Raw genomic sequence first — 26,986 nt, 5'->3', positions numbered from 1 at the left:
AACGCCATAGAAAATATCGTCTCGCATTGGCGGTGGTCGATAAGAACTGCATATACCGGAAGTCCACATGTCAAAGGGACCGTTAAGAATAAAGTACAGTGGCAAGAAACACGAGCACCCACCGTTTTGAGCTGTAACCATCGCTCAAAATGTTCATACGGAAATCGATCAATTTCCTAATGAACCATTCGTAAAAGCTAACTCTCAAACTTTCATAGTTCTCGCTGTAAACGTTCAACGTATAAACTCGCGGAATACGTAACGTGTAATCGGTCATGATCCAACGGATCATATTCAGGAATAATCGAGCAGCTTTCTGAAAAATGTAGGTCTGCTTTTGAAATTTTTGTTCGTTTTATAAAAACATGAGAAAAGGAAGAAAGTTGAAACACGGTTAATATTAAATAAGGAGGAAATGGAAAGCTTGCAACGCGATTTATTCGACTCGCCATGTTAATGCTAATGGACTCTCTTTTTTCCAGAAAATCTCTCAATTCCGATTTGAATAAAAGGAAAATACACGCTGAATCATTTATTAGAGTTAGGAGGAGGGGGGCGCGATATGTATCGATTTCAATTAAGCTCAAAACGATCGGTTTGCTTTCCTATTCCCCTACAGAGCACGATACAACGAATACAATATTTGATTCACGTGTACATACGTACGATACAGGCTAATTGAACAATAAAGATGAAAGATAAAGGGTTGAGGATGGTTGTTATCACATCGTTTTACAAAAATTCCACTCGTCGGGAAGAAGCAACGATATTCTATTACGTCTGATCGTTTTATCTCTTTTTCTCTCGTCACATGGTATAAAGGTGCAAAAAATTGGAGAGGCACGATCATCGTCTGAATACCTGAGGTCGACGATTCACCTGGAGCTCTACAAACGCGTACTACGACTCGACTAACACGACGAATTCACGACAAAGGATAACTCAAGAGCTCGAGGATCTTCCACGTAGCGAAAGATCATCTAGCAAAATTTTCTTCTACTCGTTGCAATGGCAACTCATCTAGCGTATCCATTGACCAAGTAACAAATCTCCGGTGCTATATCCATTCTGATCGAAAATCGTAGCCAGATGTTCGCTTCCTCCGTCGCGATCGATTTCTTTTAATTAATCCCGATCATTTCGCGAGCTTACAGTCATAGTTATTAATATACAGGTTTTATCTTGGCCTTCTTGAACCGGGCCCACGTCAGCATTATTAATACGATTCGACGTCATCTTTATCAGCAACGAAGTCGTCGATGAAGCCTCGTTATAGCGAAAGTCCTGACCTCTTCTTCCGAGCGAAATATTTCTGCCTTCTCAATTCCATTTTTATCAGCGAAATGTACGGCTTTAAGCGGCTGCCGAGCTCGTTATCGATAACAAGCGGAGGCAATCGGCAGGGATCGTTGAAAAGTTTCCCAAGGAACGATGCAAAATTTGGCAAAATAGAGCTTCTGTGTTACGGCGGAGAAGCACTTGTTTCGTTGTCATCACGGACATTCACGATTCACCTAAAATACCGGCGAGTGATTCACCATTGCCTCGAAAATTTCCTACGTCCTCCCGATCTTCTCTTGAAAAAGCGAGAACACGTCTGTGCACCATTTAGGATCGGCAAAAATAGCCGGTGATCGGCGAGTAAAACAACCCCAGTCAGAGCATCCGATCGGAAAAATATTCAGACCGACGTCATCGTCTGTCATAATCGTTTAGCTTCTTACAAGGACCGCTGTCCTCTCTTCGTGTTCTTCTCTAGAGTATGTTGCGTCAGCCACGCAGCTTTAGTGGCAGTTTTCATCGTCTCGTATATCCCTCGTTCGTTAAATACGCATTGTTAAACTAAATCAAAACGAATCAATCGAGAAAGGAATACGTCCAAGTATAGCTCTGACCTCTTTCTTAGTAAGAGGCCGTCCACTTTTCTTGTATCAGAAAAATTAAGCATCTCCATCGAAGAACGTAGAACCACGACCCCGTGTACGATACCACGAGATCTGTTTCGATCTCTGTTGCACGAATCCACCGTTCAGCTTGCACCATTAAGAATACACATCCGGTTGGCCAGCTTCTCGAGAGCAACACTGGTCCGAGAAACAATCGTCGGGAACAAAAAATCGAGGGTGTTCTACGACGAGAACAATTGTCCGCGTGAACGGCAGGTTTGTGTACACGTGCATTCACTCGAGCACCTCGTGGACGTCGTCATTGCAGCATGACGAAGAGGACGAGGAAGAAGACACCGTGGAAGGCGTGGCTGTATCCAAAGGAGAGACTGTCCGCGACTTACAAAATCAGAAGACGCACGTGCAGTCCTCCGAGGCCCTGGCCTACCTGGCCCGCTTCCTGTTCAGTTTCGCGAGCTTACGTCGCTTCAATATCAGCTGATATAACGTGTCCAACCCCTCGTGGAGGCCTTCGCCGGTGATCGCGCAGGCTGGCTGCACTCTGATGCACGCACTGCCTGGCATTCCGGCTAGTTCCAGGACGCCCAAGTGCTTTTCCAACTCGCCCACCTCTTTGGCACCTGTGGACATCAGGCGGAACGGTTTGGTCAGTTATTGGGTGTATTGTGAGCAAAGAGCGGTAACAGGATGAGGTGTTTGGTTCAAAAGAGGATTTCCTTCTCCGGTTGCTCAGGATCGTGAAAAATAAATACTTTTTCGTTGATGGTATGTGTTAATGATGAATCGAGGATGAAGGTTGTTTAAGTCTTGTGCGATGGAACTTGCATCTCTGTAGCGTTCCACGATCATCTTTTTTTGTGGTAGTTTAAGATCGCGTAAAATCTTAATTTAGACTTTTTTTTTATCAAAAATGAAGAGACGCAGTTGTGATCTTGCGATGGAATTCTCGTGACGAAATATATCTTCGGTATCGCAGAATTTTTTCATCTAGAGTTTTAGTCGACGATGAAGGTAGTTTAGGTCTTGCGATGGATTTTGGATTTCAGGAACATCTTCTTTTCTCAATAATTTAGGATCATGAGGAATATTTCTTATTTGGAATTTAAAAGGACGAAGATAACTCGGGTCTTGTGGTGGAATTCGAGTTCTTGTTACGATGACGATTTTCTTCTTTGGTAAGTAGTTCAGGATCATTGGATCTTGCAATTTAGGATTGTAGTTGAAAAAGGATATAGTTCGAGTCTTTTGACTATATTTGGGTCTCTGACTGAATTAGTAAAGTCGTAGAGGAATATTTTTAGGATTCTAGAAATTGAATCAAGTTCGATAAAAGACTATATGTGTCTGGTTAATCTAAGAGGACAGATTACATACTCTTTGTTTCTAAACGATTATCCTTGCCGAATCAATGGTCTGTAGACGTTGAACTTCACGAATGGCAAGTGTTATTCAATGATCTACATTCAGTTACATAATAAAAGGCATAAAAGCATAATATATAGAAGTCGAAAACGATAATCTTACGAATGACGCAACTGTCTTCTATCAAATTTTTTTTCAAGACCATTAAAAGCAATGTGTTTGTGAAATCAAGTGCTGCTGCCTCATAGATATACAATCTATAATCTAATCATGCTCCAATATAGATTGCGGTCAAGTGCATTTATAGTCCTCGTAGCGAAGCCATAAGCTTAAACCGATACGCGGCTGTCTTCTCAGCCACTTGTTCATACTCTTAAAGTCTTCGAAAGCAATTTGATCTTGTTTCTGAACACGGAAACCATTTGCTACAGCTAACGTCCAAATGAAGTCTCGCGGATAACGAAACTTTTAATTTAAAATAGAAGAAAAATCTACTTTTCTATAACAGTGTATTAATAATACTGAGCAAGCGTTGGGAATAGAAAATGGTGCTCATTCTTTTTAATTATTATTACACGAAGAAGATATAAAAAACGTCTGCGTTTTCTAATATCTCCTTACAAAGGAATATATCTTAGACGAACAAGAGAACACATCTAAATACTACATATATCATTTTAAGCGATCGAGCAAAGTCCCACGCGAATAATTAAACGCATAACATCAAGCGTAAGATCGTCTTCCTTCGCTTTCTTTTCCTCTTATCTCTACGTTATTACTAAACAAACATTGAAATAAACGAGGGAGACAGAAACCTTGGCATTTTCACTAACACTTGCTTCTAAAAGACAGCTTACAGAATAGACACGAACAGACGTTTAATACTACGTTCTCTCAAGCAATTAAGCAAAGTCTCGGAAATAATTAAACGCTTAGTCCGAGTTTCAATTAAATTTCTTTCGTTTTCCATTCCAATTATATCTCCTGTTATCGTTAGACATATACTGAAATAAACGAACGAGGCACGGAAACGCTTTCCAGTATATCCTTGTAAAAGACGATAGATAGGATAAGCAGGAGAACGCGTTTTTAATACTCTGCGTCACCGTGAGCAGTTTAATTTACAAAAGAGGCCACGGTTCCTCTTATAATCGAGGCGAAACGCCAACTTAGCACATGCATACATGCACGAGTACCGTGTTACCTGGCAGATCCTGCTTGTTGGCCAGGATCAGAATGGGAACACCAGCGTTATCCGGGCTCCTGGCTGTTCTGGTCAGCTCCATTTTTGCCTCCTCGAGCCGTTCCGCGTCGCAAGAGTCAACCACGAAGATAATACCGTCTGTGCACCGGGTATAAGACTTCCATAATGGTCGCAATTTCTCTTGCCCTCCCACGTCCCATACGAGAAAATTCACACCTGCGACAAACCACCATAGCAACCCGTTTTACTTGCCTTCTTCTTTTTCTATAGCATTTTCTTTTTCCTTGAACAAAAGCTCTAAAGGGGATGAAACTGGTGAAACTATCGTTTAGGGTGGAAAAATGCGACTACATTGTTGGATTCGGGCTTTGGCATAATAAATTTATGAAAATAAATAATATTAACGAATCGATAAATTACAACTGGTAGCTTATACATTTTTCGTTTACAATTTTATATCGGAATGGAACAAGTATCGGATTTAATAATAATTAGACCGCGGATGGTTACGCGAATTATTGGCTTTGTGCAGGTAATTTAAAAAGGTGGAAGCTAAGTAGAAATTTGGCTTGCTTTGGATGTTTTACGTATGTCTCGAACAATAATTTCGAACGTAACTCTGCAAATTTTTGCACCTTTGAATTTTACATAAATCTAATACTCTACATTTTATTTTTATAATCTAATATAAAGGATCTAATAACGATAAAATTTAAAAATCTATAGAATCAGCTTGTGGAACTTTGGTATTAGATTTCAATTTATCAATGAGTTGTCGTTTGCAAAATCTGCACTAATTAATACAAAAGAACCATTTATTCCAGAAATTTTTCGTGTTTCTATCACGGAAATGATTGATCTTTTCACGATTTGCTTTCTAAAGATATATTAAAAAGCCTACCAAGGGGAATGTGAAAATTTTCCCTGCACAGCGTTTAACCTTTCTTTGGCCATGGAAAACGCTATGAAAATGCTATGTAAAATAATTGGCAGAACGTGGAAGGTAATATTTTTTATCCTTACGTTATTATCTCGAGTATAGCCCACGGTACGCGCATTTTAGTTGCTTTCACATCCTGTTTTAATTCAAAGAAATGGAACTCGTAGGACGCTTCTCTAATGCTTAGGAAACGATCGTGATTTCTTTTCACTGTGAACTGTACTTTCTCTAAAGCAGACACGCCGCCATACGAAGTGCAAAGGGACAAAAGAGGAAGAGGTTCTTTAACGCGATCTCCATCTCTCGGCGCGATCGTTGCTACCAGGTTTCTGGGACAACGAGACCTAGTCGTACGAAGAAACATCGACATCGACATTGACTTATTACGTTGCCACGCACACGGTAACTGTAATAAATGTCCGCGTTCAGCGTTATCCTGACCACGTAATGGTTACGTGTTCAGTTACGATAGTTGCGCGTTCCAACTGTAGACGCTGCACTGGGAAAAATCATCGCCGATTGCAAATCGGTGTTTACCGCGTGACTTGTTTCAGTTTGCTACAAGAAGATGTCGAAAGTAATTCTAGAAAATTTTAAAGAATATCATCGCTAGTAACGTGATCGCTTTTCCGCGTTTCTCAATTTATGGCCTACGATCGACACGACTTTCGAATGGCTCGCGCGATGTGACAATTCCAGCCAATAAAAATTCGCCTACTCTATCTTCAAGATTAGTACGATAAGAAGTACGCAGTGGATTTTCATTAAAAAATTTCCAACCAATTTCTACAGCCGGAAATTAACCAAAAAGATAACCCGCGAATTGGTGTATGCAGTGTTGAAAAGCGCAAGCTAAAACCGCGGTAAACACTCGTGCCTCAACGTTGATCGTTGTCGCAAGTATAGTACACTAAGAAACGTTAAGAATGATTCGACTTTACCTTTCGCTTTTCCGATGCCACCACGGATTCTCTCGCAATTGAAGCCAATGGTGGGCACGGTGTTTAGGTACTGGTCGAACTTGAGTCGATACAACGCGGTGGTTTTCCCAGCACTGTCGAGACCGAGCATGGCCACGTGGAGCGGCGTTCCCGTGGGAAGTGCCTCGAGGAAGCCGCCGCTCGTGCCGCTCCTGCCCATGCCGGCACCCATTCCTCTCCTTCACCGGCTTCCTCCTAACTCGACCACCGTTTCCTCCCCTCTAACCCTCCTTCTTCGCCTTCTTCCCTTTTCTTTTATCTATCATTTAGATTTCTCCGTCTTTTTCCTTCAAAATCAATCCTCGATATCCGATCGGTCTCCTCTCGCACCTCTGCCGCTCTATTCTATCCACCACTTTCTCTTCCTTCGATATCTCGGATCAATAATCCTCCGTCCTTCGTCTCAACGACCGCGTTCTTCCTCTTGAAAATTCTCTTCTTCTACTTCATGCTGGATCAAACTGACACTCGGGAGGACCACCAGTGTTCCCTTGTCCGGCAACTGCTTTTTCTTCCCCCGAATTTCTCTCTCTCCCTTTCTCCCTTGTGCACGATCCACCGCGTCGCTGCACCGCCTTTATTCCATGCTAGCTCGGTAATCTGGCCGTCTAGTTTCCAGCCTTTCGTTTTATCTCTCTTGAACCAACCCGGTTCTTCTCGTTCCTGCCTTCTTCGTCCCTTATATCCTTCGCGTGGATGATGCTGGTTTGACTCGCGTCTCTGGGCCAACGTGGACGATCGGGGAGAGAAAGAGAAAGACAGAGAGAGGGAGGCTCTCCTCCGCTTTCGATGCTCGTCCCCGCCGTAAAAGGACTCGCTTCGAGGCCACGATCACTACCGCACCGGCTGAAAATGAAAGGAGAAACGTGTTAGCGATGCCTGCTGGCTACATCGGCCGCGCTTTTCACATCTCGTCTTTTTGCCCGTTTTTTCTTTTTTTTTCTTTTTCTTGCCTTTTTTCATTGCCCTGTCTCGATAGATCTCGAGTATGCCCCGGGTATTTTGCTCGACTACGGAGATACAGGAATTTTAACAGCGGAATCATCGTCGATTAGACGGTACTCCTGTTTGTACGGTGGAACCTCGATAATTTGGGAAGCTCGAGAACCTCCGCACGTATCGAGATTTCGTTCGTTTTCTTCGGGTCCGCTGTGAAAACCACTATAAATCGAGATGCCAGCCCGCTTTGTCTCGATTTATTCGTCACGCGCTTAAGCGCGTCGCTTTACAAGCAGCTCGATCTCTGCACGCTCCAGCTTATCTCCATAGGGAAACTTAACACTAATCTTATCAGGCTCGGTCGAATGACCGGTTTTCAAATTTCATTTAAAATTGTACAGTCATTGAGGCTTCTTTTGTCCGTCTAATTTTACGCAAATTATTCTATTAACAAAAGTCGAGAAATTGATTAATCAGATGATATGAGAATTTACGTGGAACTGATATCAAAGTGACGTCGAATCGATACAATTAAACAAATTTAACATGAGCAGAAGACATTTATGTTCGTAATTCATGTAGTCCAAGTCCAATTTCTCAAATAAATAAATATATACACATACGTGCAATTAAAAGACGATGGGATCTATGCAAATTCTGCAAGCCTTCGATTTTCCAACCTAATCTGTCTCTTGCTGCGGAAATATCGATATAATAAAGAGAATGAAATTCCCGGAAGAAGACACGAGCAGAGCGTGACAAACCCATTCTTCTCGATCTCTCGATTTGCGACAAGCCTGATTAGGTTCGCGAATATAAGTTTCTCGAAGGCAGAAGATAAATCCGCGAAGCTTCACGAACGATCAAATACAGAATCGTGTTCGAAATATCGCAATTAATAGAAATAAATTCCACAATCAATTAAAAGGACAATCTCGATAACATGGGGTCGACCGCGTTTCAACGTTGCTTATCGTGATTTCTGCCTCGTGGTCGTCGGCTTTGCGCGCTAATTTTTCTTTTCCACGCTAATCGCACCGTGTCAAATTGCCGTAAGCATGGAACGAGGGTTAACGAGCGAGAGACGAAGAAGGATCGAGACACGATTCGCGCTATTCCTCGCAACGATCGATCAAATTGTTAAATGATTGGCATAATTGCGGAGTATAGCACGGACTAACTACGCCAGATAAGAGTCAATTAATAGCGCGATTTAAGAAGGGCGCCGTTCACTGGCAGTACGCTGTTGGCAAAAGAAAAAGAAAGAAGAAAAAAGAAAAAAGGATGGCGAGAACGCGACTAACCTTGGCAATAAGGAATACAAATCTAACCACTCGACATGCAAATCCGCCGGCTGAATATTCCAGTTCCACGAGGCGTGATTAATCTCCTTCCACCAGGCGGCAAACTTTATGGATAACACTACGGTTACGGTTGCAGGCTACGGAGAATTCTGGGGCCAAGCCATTAAACGTGTAATGTGCATATTGCGCGCCTTGTGACACACAGCAGAAATTTCGCCATGGCGGCGCGACGCTCTAAAACCCGAAGACGCGCCTTCTCGATGCTTGCAAAGTGTCGGCTAACCGTTCTAAACTTTATTTAGCTTAGCCCTTAACTGGTTAGCTGTTGCTGCCTCAAAGAAAAGCGTGTATTTAGAATGTGTGGTGAAAAGTAAGCGACGACGAGTATACTCGTCAAATGCATAATGTATTGTAATATAGAATTAAGTTGTAACGAGACGACTGTTTTCTATTTTTTCATTTTATTATCGCAATTTACTGCAATTAGTAAATTGCAATTCGAACGAAGCGACGAGTATACTCGACGTAAGACAGAATATTGCCATTTCTTCGTGACGAGTATACTCGTCAAACGCATAGTATGCGCGGCTGTTGCAATATAGAATTAAGTCGTAATGAAACGACTGTTTTATTCTTTCATTTTATTACCATTTCTTCATGACGAGTATACTCGTCAGAAACAGCTAACTGGTTAAACCTAACGATCGGCTTCTTCCGATTCCGTGTCCGAAGATCGAATTAACCGCTTAAAGAGGACCGTAAAATAAGAATGGAAGAAAATCAGCGCTTCGATCAGAAGCAGAAAAATCCGCGGGAAAATTCGATATGTGCTTGTATCAATAGATGTTAATAATACGTGTTGATGTAATAACCGTGTGTAATAATATGAGCAGAAAGGAAAGGAACGTAATGTCTCGCCTAAGGACTGCGCGCACCAAAATAACCCACGAATAATTACCTGGCTAATTAAAAGAGCATAGCAGCCTTACTGTAATATATGCCGTAACCAGCAATTAACGTCCACATACTCTGCGAATGTAGATATAGAGAAATAGACGAACACAGAGACACGGAATAGAACCTGATACAGCCCTAACATCGCGAAACTACATATCGAACGCATTAAGCTTCCTCAAAGAAATAAATGTGTACACTAAAATCTAATTGGTCTGAGTCCTAATATCGTCGCTAATGGTCCTGTAGTTGATACGAAGGTTAAACGCGTAATAAAAAGAAAAAGAATGTGGGGATCCAGTTATTTCAAGTTACCGCTCTTAGTATAGAAAACGGTGTTGCTAATTGAGAAATGGATGGCAATACCTGCAGAAATATATTTGAAAATATTACGTTTGGAAATACATATATGTGTTACAAAATAATTGTATAATTCTAAATTATACAGATTATAAGCGAAGAGTGTTTCTTTCTTTTTAAATAGTAGAAGTATAAATTTAGGATGATACAAAATTTGGAAATATTAGGTTTGAAAAATACGCGTATGTATATTTCATTGAAGGGTATTTCTTTTTTTTTATGATAGAGGTGTAAGTCTTTAACGATGCTTGCTTACGCAATTCCGAAAAGCCTTCATTTCCTATGGGCAAAATAATTTTCTCGGAGAAGAACTCTAGCGCCGTACAAAGTCCTTTTTGCCATGCAATGTTTGCTAGCAGATGCGAAGATGCATTAGCCACGCGTTAAATTTCTTCCACAAATTTTCGTGGTTTGATGCTTCAGTGCACATAACAGTACCTATTATCCGTCGTTTTAATAGCATTCCTTTTTTTTAAACAGTAGAAGATAAAATTTTGCATAACATAAATCAACAATTATTTCCATTATGAAAGGAAACGAAGAACGAATGTGAAGTTTGAAAATGCACGTTAATCGTGGCAAAAAGCATTTCTCTTGTTTTTTTCTCAAATACTTTTCACAATTTAGCTCAGTAAAGACTATTAGCTTTTCACGTTTTTCCTTTCAGTTGAAGGAATTTATTACCGAAAAAAGACGAAACGTTTCATTTAACAATTAAATCTTCCTTAACTTTTTCCAACAACCTAGTAGCTTCGCTGTGAGGTGCAATTTCCCGCCAAAAATTGCAACACACCACGCTGCTCATAGTCCCGTGCGGGAGAACTCGTCCCTTTATCGAGCCAGGCGACTGTAACCTCGTTAAATTCTTTTTGGCCGAAGCAGAAACAGGGGAAACGAGACGGCGAGGCAACTTAGAGTTTTAATTCTCGTCGGACGCCGGTTATTGCACGCTTTATTCCGCTTAAAAATAGCCTGTGCTGCTCGGCTGTTTAAGCAGCAGATAAAACGAGAACATCATCGCTAGCCTCCGTGATTCCATGGTGGGCGAACATGGAGAACAGGCTCGTGCCGTGATCCTCCCTTTTGATTGTTTCTATTACCGTAATTTACGATTACCATTATTCTCGGCACCGTTTTGTCGACGCTGCGCTCCGCTCTGGATCGACTCGATACAACGTCGAAACAGCGTCGTTCACGATTTATCGGAACACCCTGTGTATCAAGTTCTTCACGCTCGTTGGAAATTTAATATGAAACTCGCTGCGACATACGTATAATATAATAATGCTATTATAAGTGTTAGGATTACTCTCCATTGGTTATAGAGAGGAGATAAGCTTGGAAAATTGTCGGAAAATTATTGAAAGAATCACTGGCAAGAATTGTTAAGATACAATTAGGAAGGTAATTATTAGAGATTATTGAAAGAAGATCTTAAACTGTGAGCAATCTACGTATTAAATGTTGTAATAAAAATCTCATCGATGGTATATGTAACAAAATTAATAATATCAGAGTCTTCCTTAGATCAACGCTTAATTTTGTCACTCGTTTTATCGATTCTTTTCTTGCTACATATTCGTTGGTTTCGCAAGATGAGTCCTTTTACATTAGCCGTCTGAGTTTTCTCCTTGATGCAATTCAAATTTCTCAATGGTGTCTAGATGAGAGAATTATATCGTAGACATTTTATTATCGTAGAATAATTTATTGCTGTTCTATAAAACCGTACTATTTCTGTTACAACTTGCCCATAAAATATTTATCACATTACATTTACGTATTTTCTCTTCGGTTTTATTCGCAATGTTGTAGAATTAAATAAAAATGCAAGATTCAAACAAGAGGAAGACCTAGGACATCCTCTACGTATAATTAACAATACTCCCATAGATATTTAATAATCTTCAAAGAATTAATTTTTCTATTAGATAGGTTGAAACGTGCTCGACAAATCGCAATTATATTCGATCGTTGAAAACGGAGAAATAATAAGCTATACGTGAATCGCTGCTCGTTCTGTCAGTCTCTTCCTGTCTATTGTTCCGGTCTTCCGGTGCCTAGTATGGCTTTTTTCGTCAAGTTAGGTGAATCCTTTATTCTTATTTCCGTCACGATCGAATCCACGGCTCGACTTCCGTGTTCACCACGATTCGATCGTTCGATTTCCGTGCATATACGCGCGAACAATAGAACCGTCGACTGCAGGCGAATAAAAATATTTGTCGATAGCTGATCCCGCCTTATAATAGGCGCGATCATCGAGAACGTTCTATGAATCATTTTCCACTTCTCTTTCCTTTTCCTCCATTTCTCCTCCCCTTTCGTTCATCCTAGCGATTATTATTGTTTCCCAGATTCGCCATTTTCTCTAATCACGCGACTGGTCACTTTTGTTCTCGCCCCTTTTTAACGAGTCCACCGCAATCACCATCTCCTTCCTCGGTTATTTACCTATTTAATTGTACGCGACTCCGAGACGTGTAATTTTGCAGCTGAGTACACGCTTCCTATAATAACAGCCGAGAGATCGTTCCGATAAAAAGCGCGAGTTTATGCGAGGATGATCCTCGTAAATCGTTGAGAAGAGTATAGTGTGCGCGATTGAATGAAATGATTTCCTGTGACATAAATAGTTGCTACCGAATATATGCTAATTTCATTTTAAACAGCGCCGTATAACTCGGATATTTTTCATTTTTAGAAAGGCTTCCCCTATGAATTGTTTCCTTGAGATATTCCAATTTCTTCTATTTTCTTTTTTTTTTTTTTTTAAGTATAGGACGATTTTCGTTTGATTATTTATTGTGTATTTTTAAAACGATACAAGAAATGATTTTCACGTTACCTATCGGTAGAACAAAGTCGGCAGAATAAAAATTCGCTGCTTAAATTGATCTCGATTGCAGACCTATAAATAGTTATTTCAATATTTTTCTTTTTTTTTTCGATCTCTGGCGAATCAAAGCTTCGAGTTGTTCTTTTCTGCTTCTTGTTTCCTTTTTCGAGTGGCACGAAAGACGTAAACGACGCTCGTATCAGTCGATACTCTCACCAGCGGCTGTAAAATTCTGCGCGTGGTCAAGTCCAGGCTAGACGAAACTCGTAATCCGAACGTGCTGAAGTGAATTTAAGGCTTCTCGGTAAGAGGTGAGGCCTTAAAGAACACGAGTCACAGATAACTAAGCCAGTAAACCGCAAGGCAAACACTTGATACTCGTTTTGTCTGTTTGCTTGTAACTTCGATCGTCTTTGCTTCGTTTTCAACCTGAACTATCGTTTCGCGTTAGCACACTTGGCTAACAATTGGTGTTTCTACCGAATTACGCAACAACCATCGTCTACCGTTTGCATATTCGTCCCGTCGAGAGAGAAAAGAAATTATTTGCAAAAATATCTTATACTTTGAAAGTCGATACTTACGCCCATCGTAATTGTGTTATAAATAGAAAATTTGGAGAAATTATGCAGATTGCGCGACAGGCACAAAGAGGAGAACGTAAAACGCGTATTATTGTTAGAATTTCCTTTGTACGGGACAGTTAAGGACCTGAGGAAAAAGAAGCAGCGGAGGAATCGCTGATAAGGAGAATTGAAAATGAAGCACGAAAATTATTCTACCACATAATTAGAATGCATATGCAAGAGGCAATGAAGCTAAGTTACGGTCATTTCGCAGGAACAAATAAAACGAACTCGGAGATTCAAGATCTCATTACACGCGTCTCCTCCTAAACACTCGAATAGTACAGCAAATAGGCGTAGCAGTAAGTGTAGTAATACGGGCTGATAAAGCTAGATATAAGAGCATTAGGTAAAATTAAATATAAATAAAAGTTAATTAAGGCACAAATGTATATGTTTCCTTATAAAACCGAGTCTGATAGTTTTAGAACATAAATGAGCAAATAGAAGGAGGGGAGAAACAAATGTAAAGCGTTCGACTTTCCAGCGTACGTGTAAGTGGCAAATCGTGATGGAAGATACCCTGAATTATGCGGTAAAGAGTACACACAAATATTAGAATTTCTTTAAATTTCACCAAATCGTAGAATGTAAATGGAAGAAACAACAAGGAGGAAAGATACCAGGCGAATGCCAGGATTTCTTTTTCACAGCCAAGATGTTTAGAAATAAAATTCACTAACTCGTAAATTGGTCGAAAAAAAGGAAAAATGAAAAGGGGAATATACGAGACGTTAGTCCTTCGCGAGTTTAATATATCTTAAAACGTACACTTTACAAAAATACCAAATTTCTTAGCACGTGTTTTCATCGTGCAAAGATGAATCGGTAAAAAGTTTTTATTGCGTGCAGCGTCTAATAGCGTCGTGTTATACGAAAGAGGATTCGGTAGCAAAAGAGCAAGTTCAAAAAATAAAAAAAAAAGAAAAGAGACGGGTGAAAAAGGAAAGAATAATAGAGGCGTAAAAGGAAGGCGACGAGTGCTAACGAGTTTCGCGTCGATGGAGAGGAACACTCTGTTTTCGAAAAGGAAAAAATATGAAAGGATGTAGAGAACGTGTGTTCAAAAATGTTCCTGCTGGCAGGTGCGGCCGACTGGTCCAGAAAAAAGGAGATAAAAGTGGGCCGGGATGCAAGCCAATGCAGATGCACATGCACCAGATGCAGTTTACAGATATTGCTGCCAATACTTTTGCTCGCGTTTTTTTTCTGTTTTTCATCTGTATTTCCCCTGTTTAGCTTTCCAGCTTTCCATCGAATAAAACATTCATTTATCGACACCATAGTGGCGATTAACTTTCTCTCGCTGTTCGGCTCGTACGTTTCAGAAGGTTTATCGCGAACGGTTAAAATAACAAGGAATACGACGAGTACACAAAAGTACCAAAAATCGCTATGTGTCTCGAGGAATATAAAAATCTAAAGAAATGGCAGTAAGAATTCCGTTAGGAGTTAGAAAATTCTTTTGTCGAATATTTATATATTGGAGGCAACGAAAATTATCATTGATATCTGCTGCGTCAATTTCCAATCAAACGTTAGGAGAACGTTCAATAGAAAAACTGAGAAAGCGATTCCAATTTTTCGTGTATAACGCGCGACAGCGATCAGAGTTTCATGATAAAAATATATTTAAAAAATCTTGACAAAATTAAGGGACGAAAGAGTGGAATATATTTTGTGGTATTAGTGAGGGGGCGAAATATTGGAACAGGGGGAGGAACGGCAAAAAGATGTACAATGAGAATAACGAAAATACGAGATTAAAAATTCCTGTAAAAATTCATGGAACGGGATTTACGATAGAAGTGCCGGTTGTAATCCCGATGGAATAACTCTTTACAACTCGCTGTACGATTTTTAGGAACACGATTATTAATTTATCGAAACTACTACGGTTTTAAGTTTTATAGGTTCGACAATGAAACTCGAAGCATTAAACGTTTCCATTTTTATATCCTGAAAATGCTTTTTCTATAAAAAGGGCTCAATTTTATCACAGGATTCTAGTTCCGTTAAATTTAGTCGAAAATCCTGGAATGTTGGAACATAGATCGATGATCGTAATTAAAAAGAGAAAATTTCCATCGCTACATATTCTAGTTATTTTCTATATTATACATTCTCTTTCGTGCGAATATTTTCTGAAAAATGTACTTTCCCTAGTTCTGAAACCATGTGATCGTATCTCTAGATAATTACAACGCGAATTAATGAATTTCCCAATTTTGACTGTTTGTCTTCGACATCGATCGTTACACGGATCAAACGGCAAATCCATTAAATTTGTTAAATGTTTCCTTATTTCACAAAAGAAGAAACTCAAATCGCATAGTGAAAATCGCTAAAACCGCACAATCAGCGAAATCTGTTCTCCCAATTAAGCAGATCGCGATGCAAAGTGGTATTTAATTTCTACGTCCTGGCGTAATTAAATTTAATGCTACTTAATGGTATTTAATTTCTATTTCCTAACACCACAAGCGGCATAAATTCCCGAATAATATATCGTGGTGTGCATTAAACGCATGATCGAGCCATGAATAATTCACGCGGTTCGCGAGCATAAATTTCCGCGAGTTCCACGATTCCAAAAACGATCGTCGGGGTTTGCCGAAAATTCCGGTGTCGAGCCTTCCAATTTGTATTCATCGTGTACAGACAGACGTAGCTCGGCCGAAACTTTGATCCTCAATTATGAGCAACGTCGTTAACGAACGTTCAATATAATTACAAGGCAACGCTCCGGGAAAAGCTGTACACGGGGTTCAATGTAACATTAACGAGACGCCGTGCTCTCTTTTTCTCTTTCAGCGAAACGTTTACACGTGTAAACAGCGACGATTCAAAAGAGGGGTTGAAAGAGCACAAACACACCCTTGGCGAACCGCCACTAATTTCCAGTCGCCCCCTACTTTCTCTTCCTTTTTCTCTCCTTCCTCCTCTCGCCTATTTCCTTTTTCCATCTTTTGTTCCTTCCTTTTTTTTTTTTGTTTGCACCTTTCCTTCCTCTACTCTAGGGTTTCATAGTTTGAATCTCGAGCACGCAGGAAAACACGGCCTGAAAGCGCGATAGATCGACGCGATTCTTTCGATTCCTGAAGAGAGATACGACTCGACACGCGCGTTATTTTGCAATCGTGTATTTTTATCTCGGCGTTTGAAGGGAAACGCATAGAGAGAGAGAGAGAGAGAGAGAGAGAGAGAGAGAGAGAGAGAGAGAGAGAGAGAGAGAGAGAGAGAGAGAGATGTTTCAGAAAACGAGAACGTTGTGATTCTTTCCTCTTTTTCTTTTCTTTTTCTAAAAACAGCGGAGGTTCGTTTATAATTACTGGTGTTTCCCTTGATTTTTTGTTTATTTTTTTTTTGTTTTGTCGATTCTTTGTTTAATTATTATTATTAGATTTAGGGGCTTCTGAATTCTTTGCTTCGACAATGATTGTCAGAAACACGTGGGTATTTTTTTACCAAATTGATATTAACAAAATTGATGTTTACCAAATGAGGTCGCTTCCATTAGTTGCTAAAGCGTTTTAATTATAATTGTTTAGGTGTATTGTACAGTATATTGCAAGTTGATAGTTGTATCGTAGAAAATCTTTCGAAATGAACGAATACGACGTGCTAATGACACGTTTGAAACCCCCGGAGAATCACAGATACGTCATCTGATCATCGTGAAAGTTTAAAATGCGAAATAAGTTTTGTTAATATTAAGACTATCTCTTGTTTGTCCAGAAATGAATACATTCGTATTTTAAACCACCCTGTATATAGAAATATATAGAAAATCCAGAGCAAAGTATACATCATATTGGAAGAAATAAATTTCTATTTAAATTTAATTTGTTTAATTACGACCATAAAGATACAAATTTACGCAAACGCGCAATTTATATTTAATTGCTAGCGACGTTGCTTTCAAGTAAAAAAAATACATGTCATAATATACATGTCTATATAGCGGATGAAATAAATTTCTATAATTTCAATTTGTTCAAACAGTTAGCTGTTTCTAACGAGTATACTCGTCATGAAGAAATGGCACTGCTTTGTGTTACGACGAGTATACTCGTCACGCGTAGAAAGTAATTACAATTTGTTGTTCGAATCGCAATTTACTAATTGCAGCAAACTGCAGTAACAGAATTAAAAAATAAAACATTCATCTCGTTACAACTTAATTCTATATTACAACAGCTACACGTGCTCCGTCTTTGACGAGTATACTCGTCGCCGTTTACTTTTTGCGACACATTTTAAGTAGGCAACAGCTAACTGACTAATTACGATCATAAATTTATATCTAACTACATACTTAAGGAATGCTGATTTCAAGTACAACTATTCGAGTACAAAATACACCTTACACAATGTCTATGTGGCAGACGAAATAAATTTCTATGCAGATTCGATTTGTTTGCGTGCACAGAAATATGAATTTACAGGAATATGCAAATTACGTTCGATTATAAAGGTTATCGGTTTCAAGTACAGGGTTAAGGGATCGAAACTAAAACGAGCGTCGCAGATAGAAGCTGAACGATGACCCAGAACACCAGATTTCTCTGGCGCTCTGTATATATTTCCCCTCGTCTCTCCCGGTTTAAATTTGATTTACCTACTTTTGCACGTGCATGCTAACCTGTATACCTGTCTTCTTGGCCCGCCAGTGCATTCGAGGTCACATAAATTATCGTCCGTAACACGTACACCTCCTGAATATTTATAGAAAACATCACGCGTTCCCATAGCCTGCACGATCTTGCATAATCGTTAAATAACATTCATCGTCGTAACCGTCGTGTCACGTGAAAACGAAAAACGACGCGTGTTCAACTATAGAAACAATCGTCGATTTCATGTTTAATCTGGTTCAATTTCGAGCCGGTAAATATCTCGCCGAGAGACTATCACTCGCTCGAGTTGTATTTTTACGTCTCTGTGAAATTATCGCGCGACAGAAAATTGGGCCAGATATATAAATTGCAGGGGAAAACAACCACGTATCACCTCATCGAATTTTTATGCGTTTTAAAATTATAACACGCGGGGAAATTGGAGCAGATATGAATTTTAGAGGATACGATTGTTTATCGTGCTTCTGCTATACGAGGGAGAGCGACGAAAAATTATCGTTTCAAATGTTGCACGAATGTCACGAAAGCTCGTGGAATTTTTACGCTTTTCAAATTATGACCCCTAGAGAAATTCGAGTAGAATGTAAATTTTATGTTATAGATAATTTTCTTTTACAGGTAGTGGGAGAAAGTTTGATCTTTTTATCGCTTTTCTGGGATACGAAGAAGACGTGTAAGTTTCAGCAAAGTTAAGGCGCTTTAGCTACTCTCCGAATGTCAGGAAAATCTGTGGTACGTCGATTCGTCGAATTTTGATATATTCAAGTTATGATACTTCGATCATAGATCGAGGAAGATATAAATTTCAGATCGATGATCCTTCGCGAAATTAGTACCTTGGGTATTACTCAAATTCCACGAATACACGACATAAATCAAGGGATCGCGAAGTTATTGTTTTTCTGTGAAATTACCTCGTTCCAAAGAATTACAGCAGAGATAATCTCAGAAGATAAGATTACCATAATTTTCGGATATAATAGAGATCGACGAATCTTCGCAAAGATTTTAGATATTTCGAGTATAGTCAAATTCGTACGTTTTTAAAATTATGATTCACGAAAAAAAAAAAAAAAGAGAAAGAGAGGAAGTTTTTCGTAAAATTAACATCTTGAATAATCCTCAAATTCCACGAACGATGTACATCGTTAGGAAACGAGTAATAATTCCAGCAGAATGGGGAAACCATTAAGGAAAATGGAGAGCGTTATTCAATCGCGATAGCCGAGTGAACAGGATCGATAACAGGATCGTGCATTCCAAATCTTTCGGCATTTATGGACGTGGCAAACGGTAAATGGAAATGTCGAGATTCTATTTATGGTGAAGTTTATGGTAAATAAATTCGATCGGCGTTACGCGAAACGCCTATCACCGATCCGACTAAACGTACCGCGAGTTTTAAGGCGATCACTCTGCGGATAAAATGATTGCACGTGATAGCGCGAAGTGACAATTATACTTGCAATTTTCCTTTTTCCATCATACGGAACGACATCATACGTCGTGACAACTAATTGTGTGATTTGTTCGATGCCGTAAATCAGGTGCGATAGAGATCGTGAAAACGATAGAATTTTCTTTTTTCCTCTCTTCGAGAATTTTTTCAACGTCTCGTCTCTTTTCTTCCTACTCTGTTTCCTTGAAAATGAAGCCCTAGACGAACAAATTTTACTCCATATTTGTTACCTACTTTCTCTTCTACGATAACATCCTATTGATCGTTTACTCGTATCCAATCGATAACTATCCATGTTCAAGTATACTTGATAAACTTTCGAGCTCGATTTTCTCGGAAGCTAAGCAAGAAAATGAAACAATTTTGTTCTACGTCATTTTCTCATCTTCTCATAAGGAGTCGCACCGTGCACGCCTTTACGTGTTATTCGGTCGTATATAAACTTGACCAATATGATGACAATAGCCGAGTCCCGTAACAGCGTTAATGAAGTTTCAAAAAGATTCACGTAACACGCATAATACGTTCGTTAAAGATTAGAAGGAAAAAGCTGTAAAAATCGTAGGAACCTCGCGAGTTAGGTCGACAGGAATAATTTTCTTAGAAGGTGTCACGGATACGAATCGTGGCATTATCGCGCTAGAGACGAACGAAAACGCGGCCGGAGGTTCTTATTTCGGCGGCACGAAATGCCGCTCGAATCGTTCGCGTGCCGTGACGTTACGTGAGCCCGAGAATCGGTCTGTAATTTGCAGCAAAGGCGAGGTAATTAAGATTTGCTGCTCGATCGTTTCAGTGATTCGCGTGGAACGCCTTGGATACCGATGTACGCAGACGTACAAGAAGAACTCCATAACATAGGAATTTCACCTAACGATATTGTTAATTGGTACGTCTAAAATGGAAATCGTAGCTTAAGTTTATGACCTTTTTCATTAACTTGTCATTAACAGCGATATGTCGGATAAATTAAGTATTCTGAAATGGTTGCCCGACTTGATCTACACGCTTGGAAAATTCTTGGCAACGAAGGGAGCTTTCGTTGTTTCATGGGCCTCGGGCTACAGTTACATGTTAAACGTGTTTATTTCCAACTTTTTGTGACCTACATAACGAGAGAAAATGGAACGCGAAGATTGGAGGAAAGGATATCTTAAGTCACATTCTCTGTCCTTTATGAGACAATAGTTTCCAAATTGACTATGTCGTTATCAAAACTGCTCTCTCACTTGACTTTGAAGCTAAACGTGTATTTTATTTATTATGATATTGCTGGTCGTAACATTGAACTATTGGAAAACATAAAAATGTTAAGAATATTAACCACAAACATACCGAGACACCTTCATGTTTGGTATATTTATACAGGGTGGTTGGTAACTGGTGGTACAAAAAGGGGGTGATTCTACGCGAAAATAAAAATTTTCTTTTCGAGAAAATCGACTTTGAATTTTCGCTCGGTACGCGTGCGGTACGTTATAACGGATCTCACTGTAGATCGTTGTCTCGATGGAAAAATTTAAAAAAGAAAATTTTTATTCTATATTTTCGACTTCTTTTTTCGCATAGAATCACCCCCTTTCCGCTTGTATCACCAATTACCAACCACCCTGTATATTGTATAGTATCGTATTGTTTAATGTATATATGTATATATCTATATAGGACATACTATATATAAATTGCAATGAGTCAGACTAAAGTATTATTGTTAGAAGACTGCGAACAGGTCAGAACTGATAAAATTAATTGTCAAAGTAATTAAATACATAATTATAAATAGCTGAAACGGTGATAAGTAAAGAGTAAGACTGGACTAAGTAAATGTAAGGAAACCAGTTGTAGAAAACTTGTGAAGAGTCATGCGTAAGACCGGAAGCTCCTCGAAGCCGAAAGACAAGAGACGATAAAAATACAAAAAAGGAAAGATACAATACAATAATGATAACTTTGGCTAGACCTAGGTTTTTCTCACTATCAGCTGTTTCATGTTAAGATACCCTTTTACATTAAAATCAAAGATAAAAAGAAATACACTCATCGTGTCCTCTTCCTGTGCTCTTCGCGTTTAACAGATTTATATAGGCGATAAATCAAGTAAGAGAAGGGCTGAACGAATAAATTCTTCCTGTTGCAACAACTATGAGCTGGATGTAGCACATGTAGGCAATCGAAACTAATAATAGACTCTACCGGGTCTATAGTCGATCGTCTACAGTTTATGTACGGGGCTTCGTATCCTCACATGGAGAACTTTGGAGTTCAACTCCACCCAAGCAGAACCTGCGATTCTCAGATTTCTAATATACAATTATCCTACATATCCATAGAAGGCGTCCTAAATATTTAGAAATCCTTTCCGCGCACAGGTACGTGTTCTTTTATCCTCTTGGTAACGCTATTTGTTGTTTTTACCGCAGCTGAGTCTTCTGGCACTTCGTGCGATTTTTTTATTACTGGACTTTTCTTTTCCTACAGCTTTTTTATTCTTCTCATTTGCCTTTTTTATTACTGCAGCTGCATTTTTAATGGCATTGCACTCCGTTTTTCGCAGCCATGGATTCCCTTCCTCGATGCTTCCGTGTTGTTTCGTTCGTTTTATTATTGTAATTCCTCTTTTTCTTCTCGCATTGCTTTTTTTTATCACTCAAAATTTCTCTTTTATATCCCTACGTTGCTGCCTCTTTATTGCTGCAACTCCTTTCTTGGTATCCTTACGCTGCTACAAACGCGATACAAAAACATATAATCACGGTTCTCGAAAGAGTGAAAAATCGACGTTACACGCGTACTTTTGGAAGAGACAGAAAGACACAGTTCCAAGATAACTACGCTGTTATAAACGAATCTCCAAGTCCTTGTGTCCCGAAACTGGCGCAGATTGCTTCTTTCAACCCCCGAAACGCATGTACTTTAGCTCTTGACCCATTTTACGACCTTTAAATTGCTTAATCAAGCGAAAATGAAATGCCTAACGTACATGATCAAGTAGAACAAAATTGTCGTTCAAGTGGTCGACGCTTTTTATCTGAAAGCAGCTCTTCTTAACTATACAATGTTGTACTAAACTATATATTTTTAGCAACGAAATGGCATAAAAGTCAGAAAATCGACAACACTATGCTTATCGTATTTTCAAATTTATTTTCCTCGGCAGCAAAGCGTCTTACGGAAAAATTTTCCTCCACATTTCCGATTTATTTTCACACGACCTCTTGCAGATTATCTAGTTCTGTACAGTTCAGAATCGGACATGTTTGAGCATACCCAACCAAATTTTCAAGCCCGATTTTCTCGAAAACTAAACGGTGAACAAGAAAATTGTATCCTATAGCTTTTTCTTATTTTTCCACGAAAAATCCCGTGGCACCCGCTTTTACGCGTTACTCTGTGCATTTAATTATCCTGACGTATACGTAATAACGTTGGTCCGCCAGGAAACGCATTCCCTGCAACCATAGTTCGATCCAAATGACTTTCGCCGGTCGAACGGCATATTTCTTCCACTAACTGTACCTTGACTCTAGTCTAGTTTCCATTAAAAAAATGTGTAACGCTACGTGTAGCCCTGGGTGTCATTGCACGAATTGATGGCACTACGTGATACTTCAATTTATAGGCGCGCTATATCGTGGACGCTTCTGTAACAGTAGGAAGCTGGTTACATCGACTAGTTAAAAGTTATTCCCCTGCATTAGGCGTCGGTGTAGTATCTAGAACGCGGGACTATATGCGAAGGGGAATCAGTCTATCGAGCAAGTGGGCCTCGTAACTCACGATCTCTGCTGATAACCCTCGCTTAACGATCCGCCGACATCGTTGCTCGTCCCCTTATCGAGATGCTAATAATGGTGCTACACGGTCAAACCTTGCGATTTCTAGATAAATCACGCGGTGCAACGTACTTGAAAAATACCGGCTTGCGCATCTGCGATCCTCAAAGACACGAAGGAAACAATGTTGATGCAGCTAACTGTGGAAAACGACGGTAATTATGAGAAAAAAGTAATTACGTAAGACAAGACCCTTTGTACCTTCCAATAGCTTTTAATATCGTAAGTCTTGTTTCCATGCAACAGGAGTAGTTATTAAACATACGGGTGATAAGAGATTGAGAATTGAATGTTTCTGCGAGAGTATCGGCCATGGTTTGGGTATGATTCAAGATTCAAAGAACGAGAGACGTGGTATGTGAGGTGGAAATTTGATTGAACGTAACAAAAATGTGTATCGTTATAGTATCTTTAGAAGTACGATTTGATTAGGAATTATTGGTAAATATCATTGACAATACGCATAAGATACAAATGAAGATGAAGAGCGAGTTGATAATCGCTCAAGAAACTGAAGAGAATGACGGGAAAGAAAGGAAAAGAATTCTACGTGCTTCGTAGAAAATTTTGGAGAGACATTTGAGAATGGAAGAAAGAAATAAGAATTATCGTGATTCCACAATTCAATATTAAATATTTTATTGCTTTGCTTTATATTTTATAACGATGGAACTGCGGTATGCAGCCCAACCCAACATTCCAACAAATATATATGTAATAATCTACTAAATAGAGTCAATATGTAATATCCTTATTGCCTAGTAACTTGTAAAGTCTCACATAAACTTTCCAAAGATTATTTATTTAACAGATATCGCTTTCCTTCGTGATCGGACGCTGCTAACGCATAAAAAAATGTATTTATCGCAGAACGAAAGAACCGGAACCGATACGATTGAAATAAAAAATTCCCTGGCAACAGAAATATGCCGAGTCACGTAGAAAATTGATTTGTTTATTCAAACCGAGCGATAAGATACGAAGGAAAACGTCTGGAACCGAAAGCTGCGCAACGATCGCAAAAGAAGAAGCGGAATTTCAGAGTCGATCCCATTTGGGCCAGACACAGTTTTTCAAACTGTGCCACGGAATATTTATGTACCTCTACTTCCTGTTAATTTATGGAAAGCATAAACCTCTGTGAAACCCATGAAACCAAGGAAAATGGCCGATCCATCTCTGGGAATCGAGCACGAATATTAATAGCCCAATGATCGGCTGAAAATTGTCGGTCAGAACGAAATTAAACCGGCGATTTGGCAACATTCGCGCGGATCGGGGAACAATTCCATATGGTGTCAAGGCTAATAGCATTTAATAATAGAAAATGGGTGAGGGAGTGAATCGTGAACAGCCGTGTAGATCCAAAGAGGCTGACGTGGCGTGATCACTAAATGTTGTCAAAAACGACAAAACTATACGATTGCTGACGAAAGAATTGGAATATTTTGCAGGTACCTTTTACGAATGTATCATGTACGTTATGCGAAAGATTTTGAAATTTCGTTAGAAATGCCATGAGTGGCGACTGTCGTGATTACATTCATAAAATTGTATTGCAAAGTGTATGTAACGTAAATTGCATTAAAAAATGTGGTACTAAAGGTAAATCTGAAAATGTACATATACTAGGTTGTCCCAAAAGTTTCTGTCGTTTCATAAGGAAATAACAGAAGCTTAGAGCATTTTTACACCTCAATTTTTTACATCTCATTACATGTTCCATTAGTTAAAAGCGATCGTGTAACGTTAGTTATCTTTGAAGCTGCGTCTTGTGTCTTCGAATTTGGTGCAGCATCTAAGTAGTTCCGTTTTCTGATAAGATGAGAATACGATAAGATGAGTCTGGATTGTTTGAATCTGCTCTGTCCTCGCGATCACAGCTTATTTCACGTGTGTGTTTCTTCTTCTGATTTGTGAAAAAAAGTGTTAAAAGTTTTCTACTATACAATACACGGTGTATATTTAAGAATATCGGTCACGTGCAGTCTCTAGAAGATCAAACCGCCAAAAAGTCTTCGAATCTGCATCGACAATATTATCGTGAACGTTACTGATCGTACGTGGACTGCTCCACGGAAACGTTCGTGTGTGGCACGCAAGTATGTGGTGAAACCTCTGCCATACGTGAGAAACTGGGTGTTAATTAAACGAATGACTGAATTAGCGGCGTTTATCCATGGGAAAGATTGTGTGTTCACTTTCGTACCATGAAAGTAGATCCGCCGTTCAGTTTCACCGCGATTGAATTTAAATTCCTCGTGTAACGTCATTCGTAGTGTGCTGTGTCTTGGCAAATCAGATTAACAGTTCCTCTTCTATGATCCTCAAGCTACGGTTTAATAAGTCAATTGCATGCTAATTAGCCGAATTTGTAGGACCGTTTTAAGCGGATAACACATGGAATTAACGGATTTCTAATTACTGTAGTTTATTGGTTTATACCGCTAAGTAGATTTCGCCATAAGCAGATTCGTTAAACTAAAAGCTTTTTGTATTTAGAAAAGACAGACTTCGATGACGGTTAAATTTGGGGACACGTATTAATATTACTACTTCGTGTTTTTGATAAGGTTCAGGACGCGATGTGATATCGGATTCGTTGAAATTTACATTTCCTTCGTAAAATAAATCACTTCGTGGAACTTTTGATTTACAGAACGTACGACTAATTCATGTTTTTGATTAGATTTTTGATATGATATCAGATTCGTTGAAGTTGACGCGTCCTTCATAGAATAAATAGCCTTATCTAGGATCTGTTTTAGTACAGACCATATGGATAATACTTAATACCTTCGTAATTAATGTAATTTATCGATGTATATCGCTGTTCACAAAGAGTCATGCTATGGTCACGCGTTTCTAGGTTCAAAGAGGATTAATTTCGATAATATTCACTGATACAAACGTATGCATCGCTATGTACGTGATACTAATCCAGATTATTAGTACTCGATAGTAGGATCCGATCAACTATCGCTAGCTACACTTAACTTCAATCCTTAATAATTTCTCAAGTTCATCGTCCACATACGATACGTTATTCGTATGAAGCTTCTCGAAGTAAATGATTTTTTCCTATAATTTTATTTATCCTTGAGAAATGGAGTAGTAACAGCAAATTGCAAAGAAAAGTTCTAGATACGATATTTACAAGCTTAGACTTACGAATGAAAAAGGTATGCAGGCTTATTAATATTTATAATCTTATAATATTAAGATAAGATAAGTCTTATCTTAATATTGTGCCATTGAACATTGAACAAAATACGTAAATTCGCATAATTCTGTATACATCGAAGTCTATTCTTTCGAGATAAAACCAAAGACGTAGCTTTCATCGTCGAGCAATATTCTCTCTCTCTCTCTCTCTCTCTCTCTCTTGACATACAAAAGACAAAAATGATCCGACCAACCGAGCGCGGTAAAAAGAAAACAACCGTGAGTTTTCATCGTTTGAACGATTTCGACAGAAGGGACAGACCTGTCGGTGTCCTGGTTCTATCCGCGATAAAAGAAAAAAAAAAGGGAGTAAATACACGCGCGAAAAATGCCCGGCATCTTTGCTGAAACGTGGCGTAATCTGTAACAAGTTTGTAATAACGTTCTTGCGGGAAAGAACGTTCGACGATTACC

General features: G+C 39.2%; 1 protein-coding gene across 1 annotated transcript in view; it reads right to left on the bottom strand.

Annotated features, from left to right (window-relative positions):
- Positions 1-571: 571 nt before the first annotated feature.
- The window catches only part of LOC117208924 (ADP-ribosylation factor-like protein 4C), a 49,116-nt gene continuing 22,701 nt past the window's right edge, over positions 572-26,986 (bottom strand). Inside the window, exons 2-4 of the mRNA XM_033450451.1 lie at positions 6,355-7,239; positions 4,474-4,689; positions 572-2,527 (exon numbers count right to left, since the gene is read on the bottom strand). Coding sequence (XP_033306342.1) covers positions 2,331-2,527; positions 4,474-4,689; positions 6,355-6,565 — 624 coding nt within the window. The 5' untranslated portion in view covers positions 6,566-7,239 and the 3' untranslated portion in view covers positions 572-2,330. The remainder of the gene's footprint in view (positions 2,528-4,473; positions 4,690-6,354; positions 7,240-26,986) is intronic.

The sequence above is a fragment of the Bombus bifarius genome, unplaced genomic scaffold (assembly GCF_011952205.1).
Source record: "Bombus bifarius isolate JDL3187 unplaced genomic scaffold, Bbif_JDL3187 scf7180000007966, whole genome shotgun sequence".
NCBI classification, from domain to species: Eukaryota; Metazoa; Arthropoda; class Insecta; order Hymenoptera; family Apidae; genus Bombus; species Bombus bifarius.
Note: the sequence above shows the minus strand (reverse complement) of the source record. Positions and strands in the feature narration are given on the sequence as shown.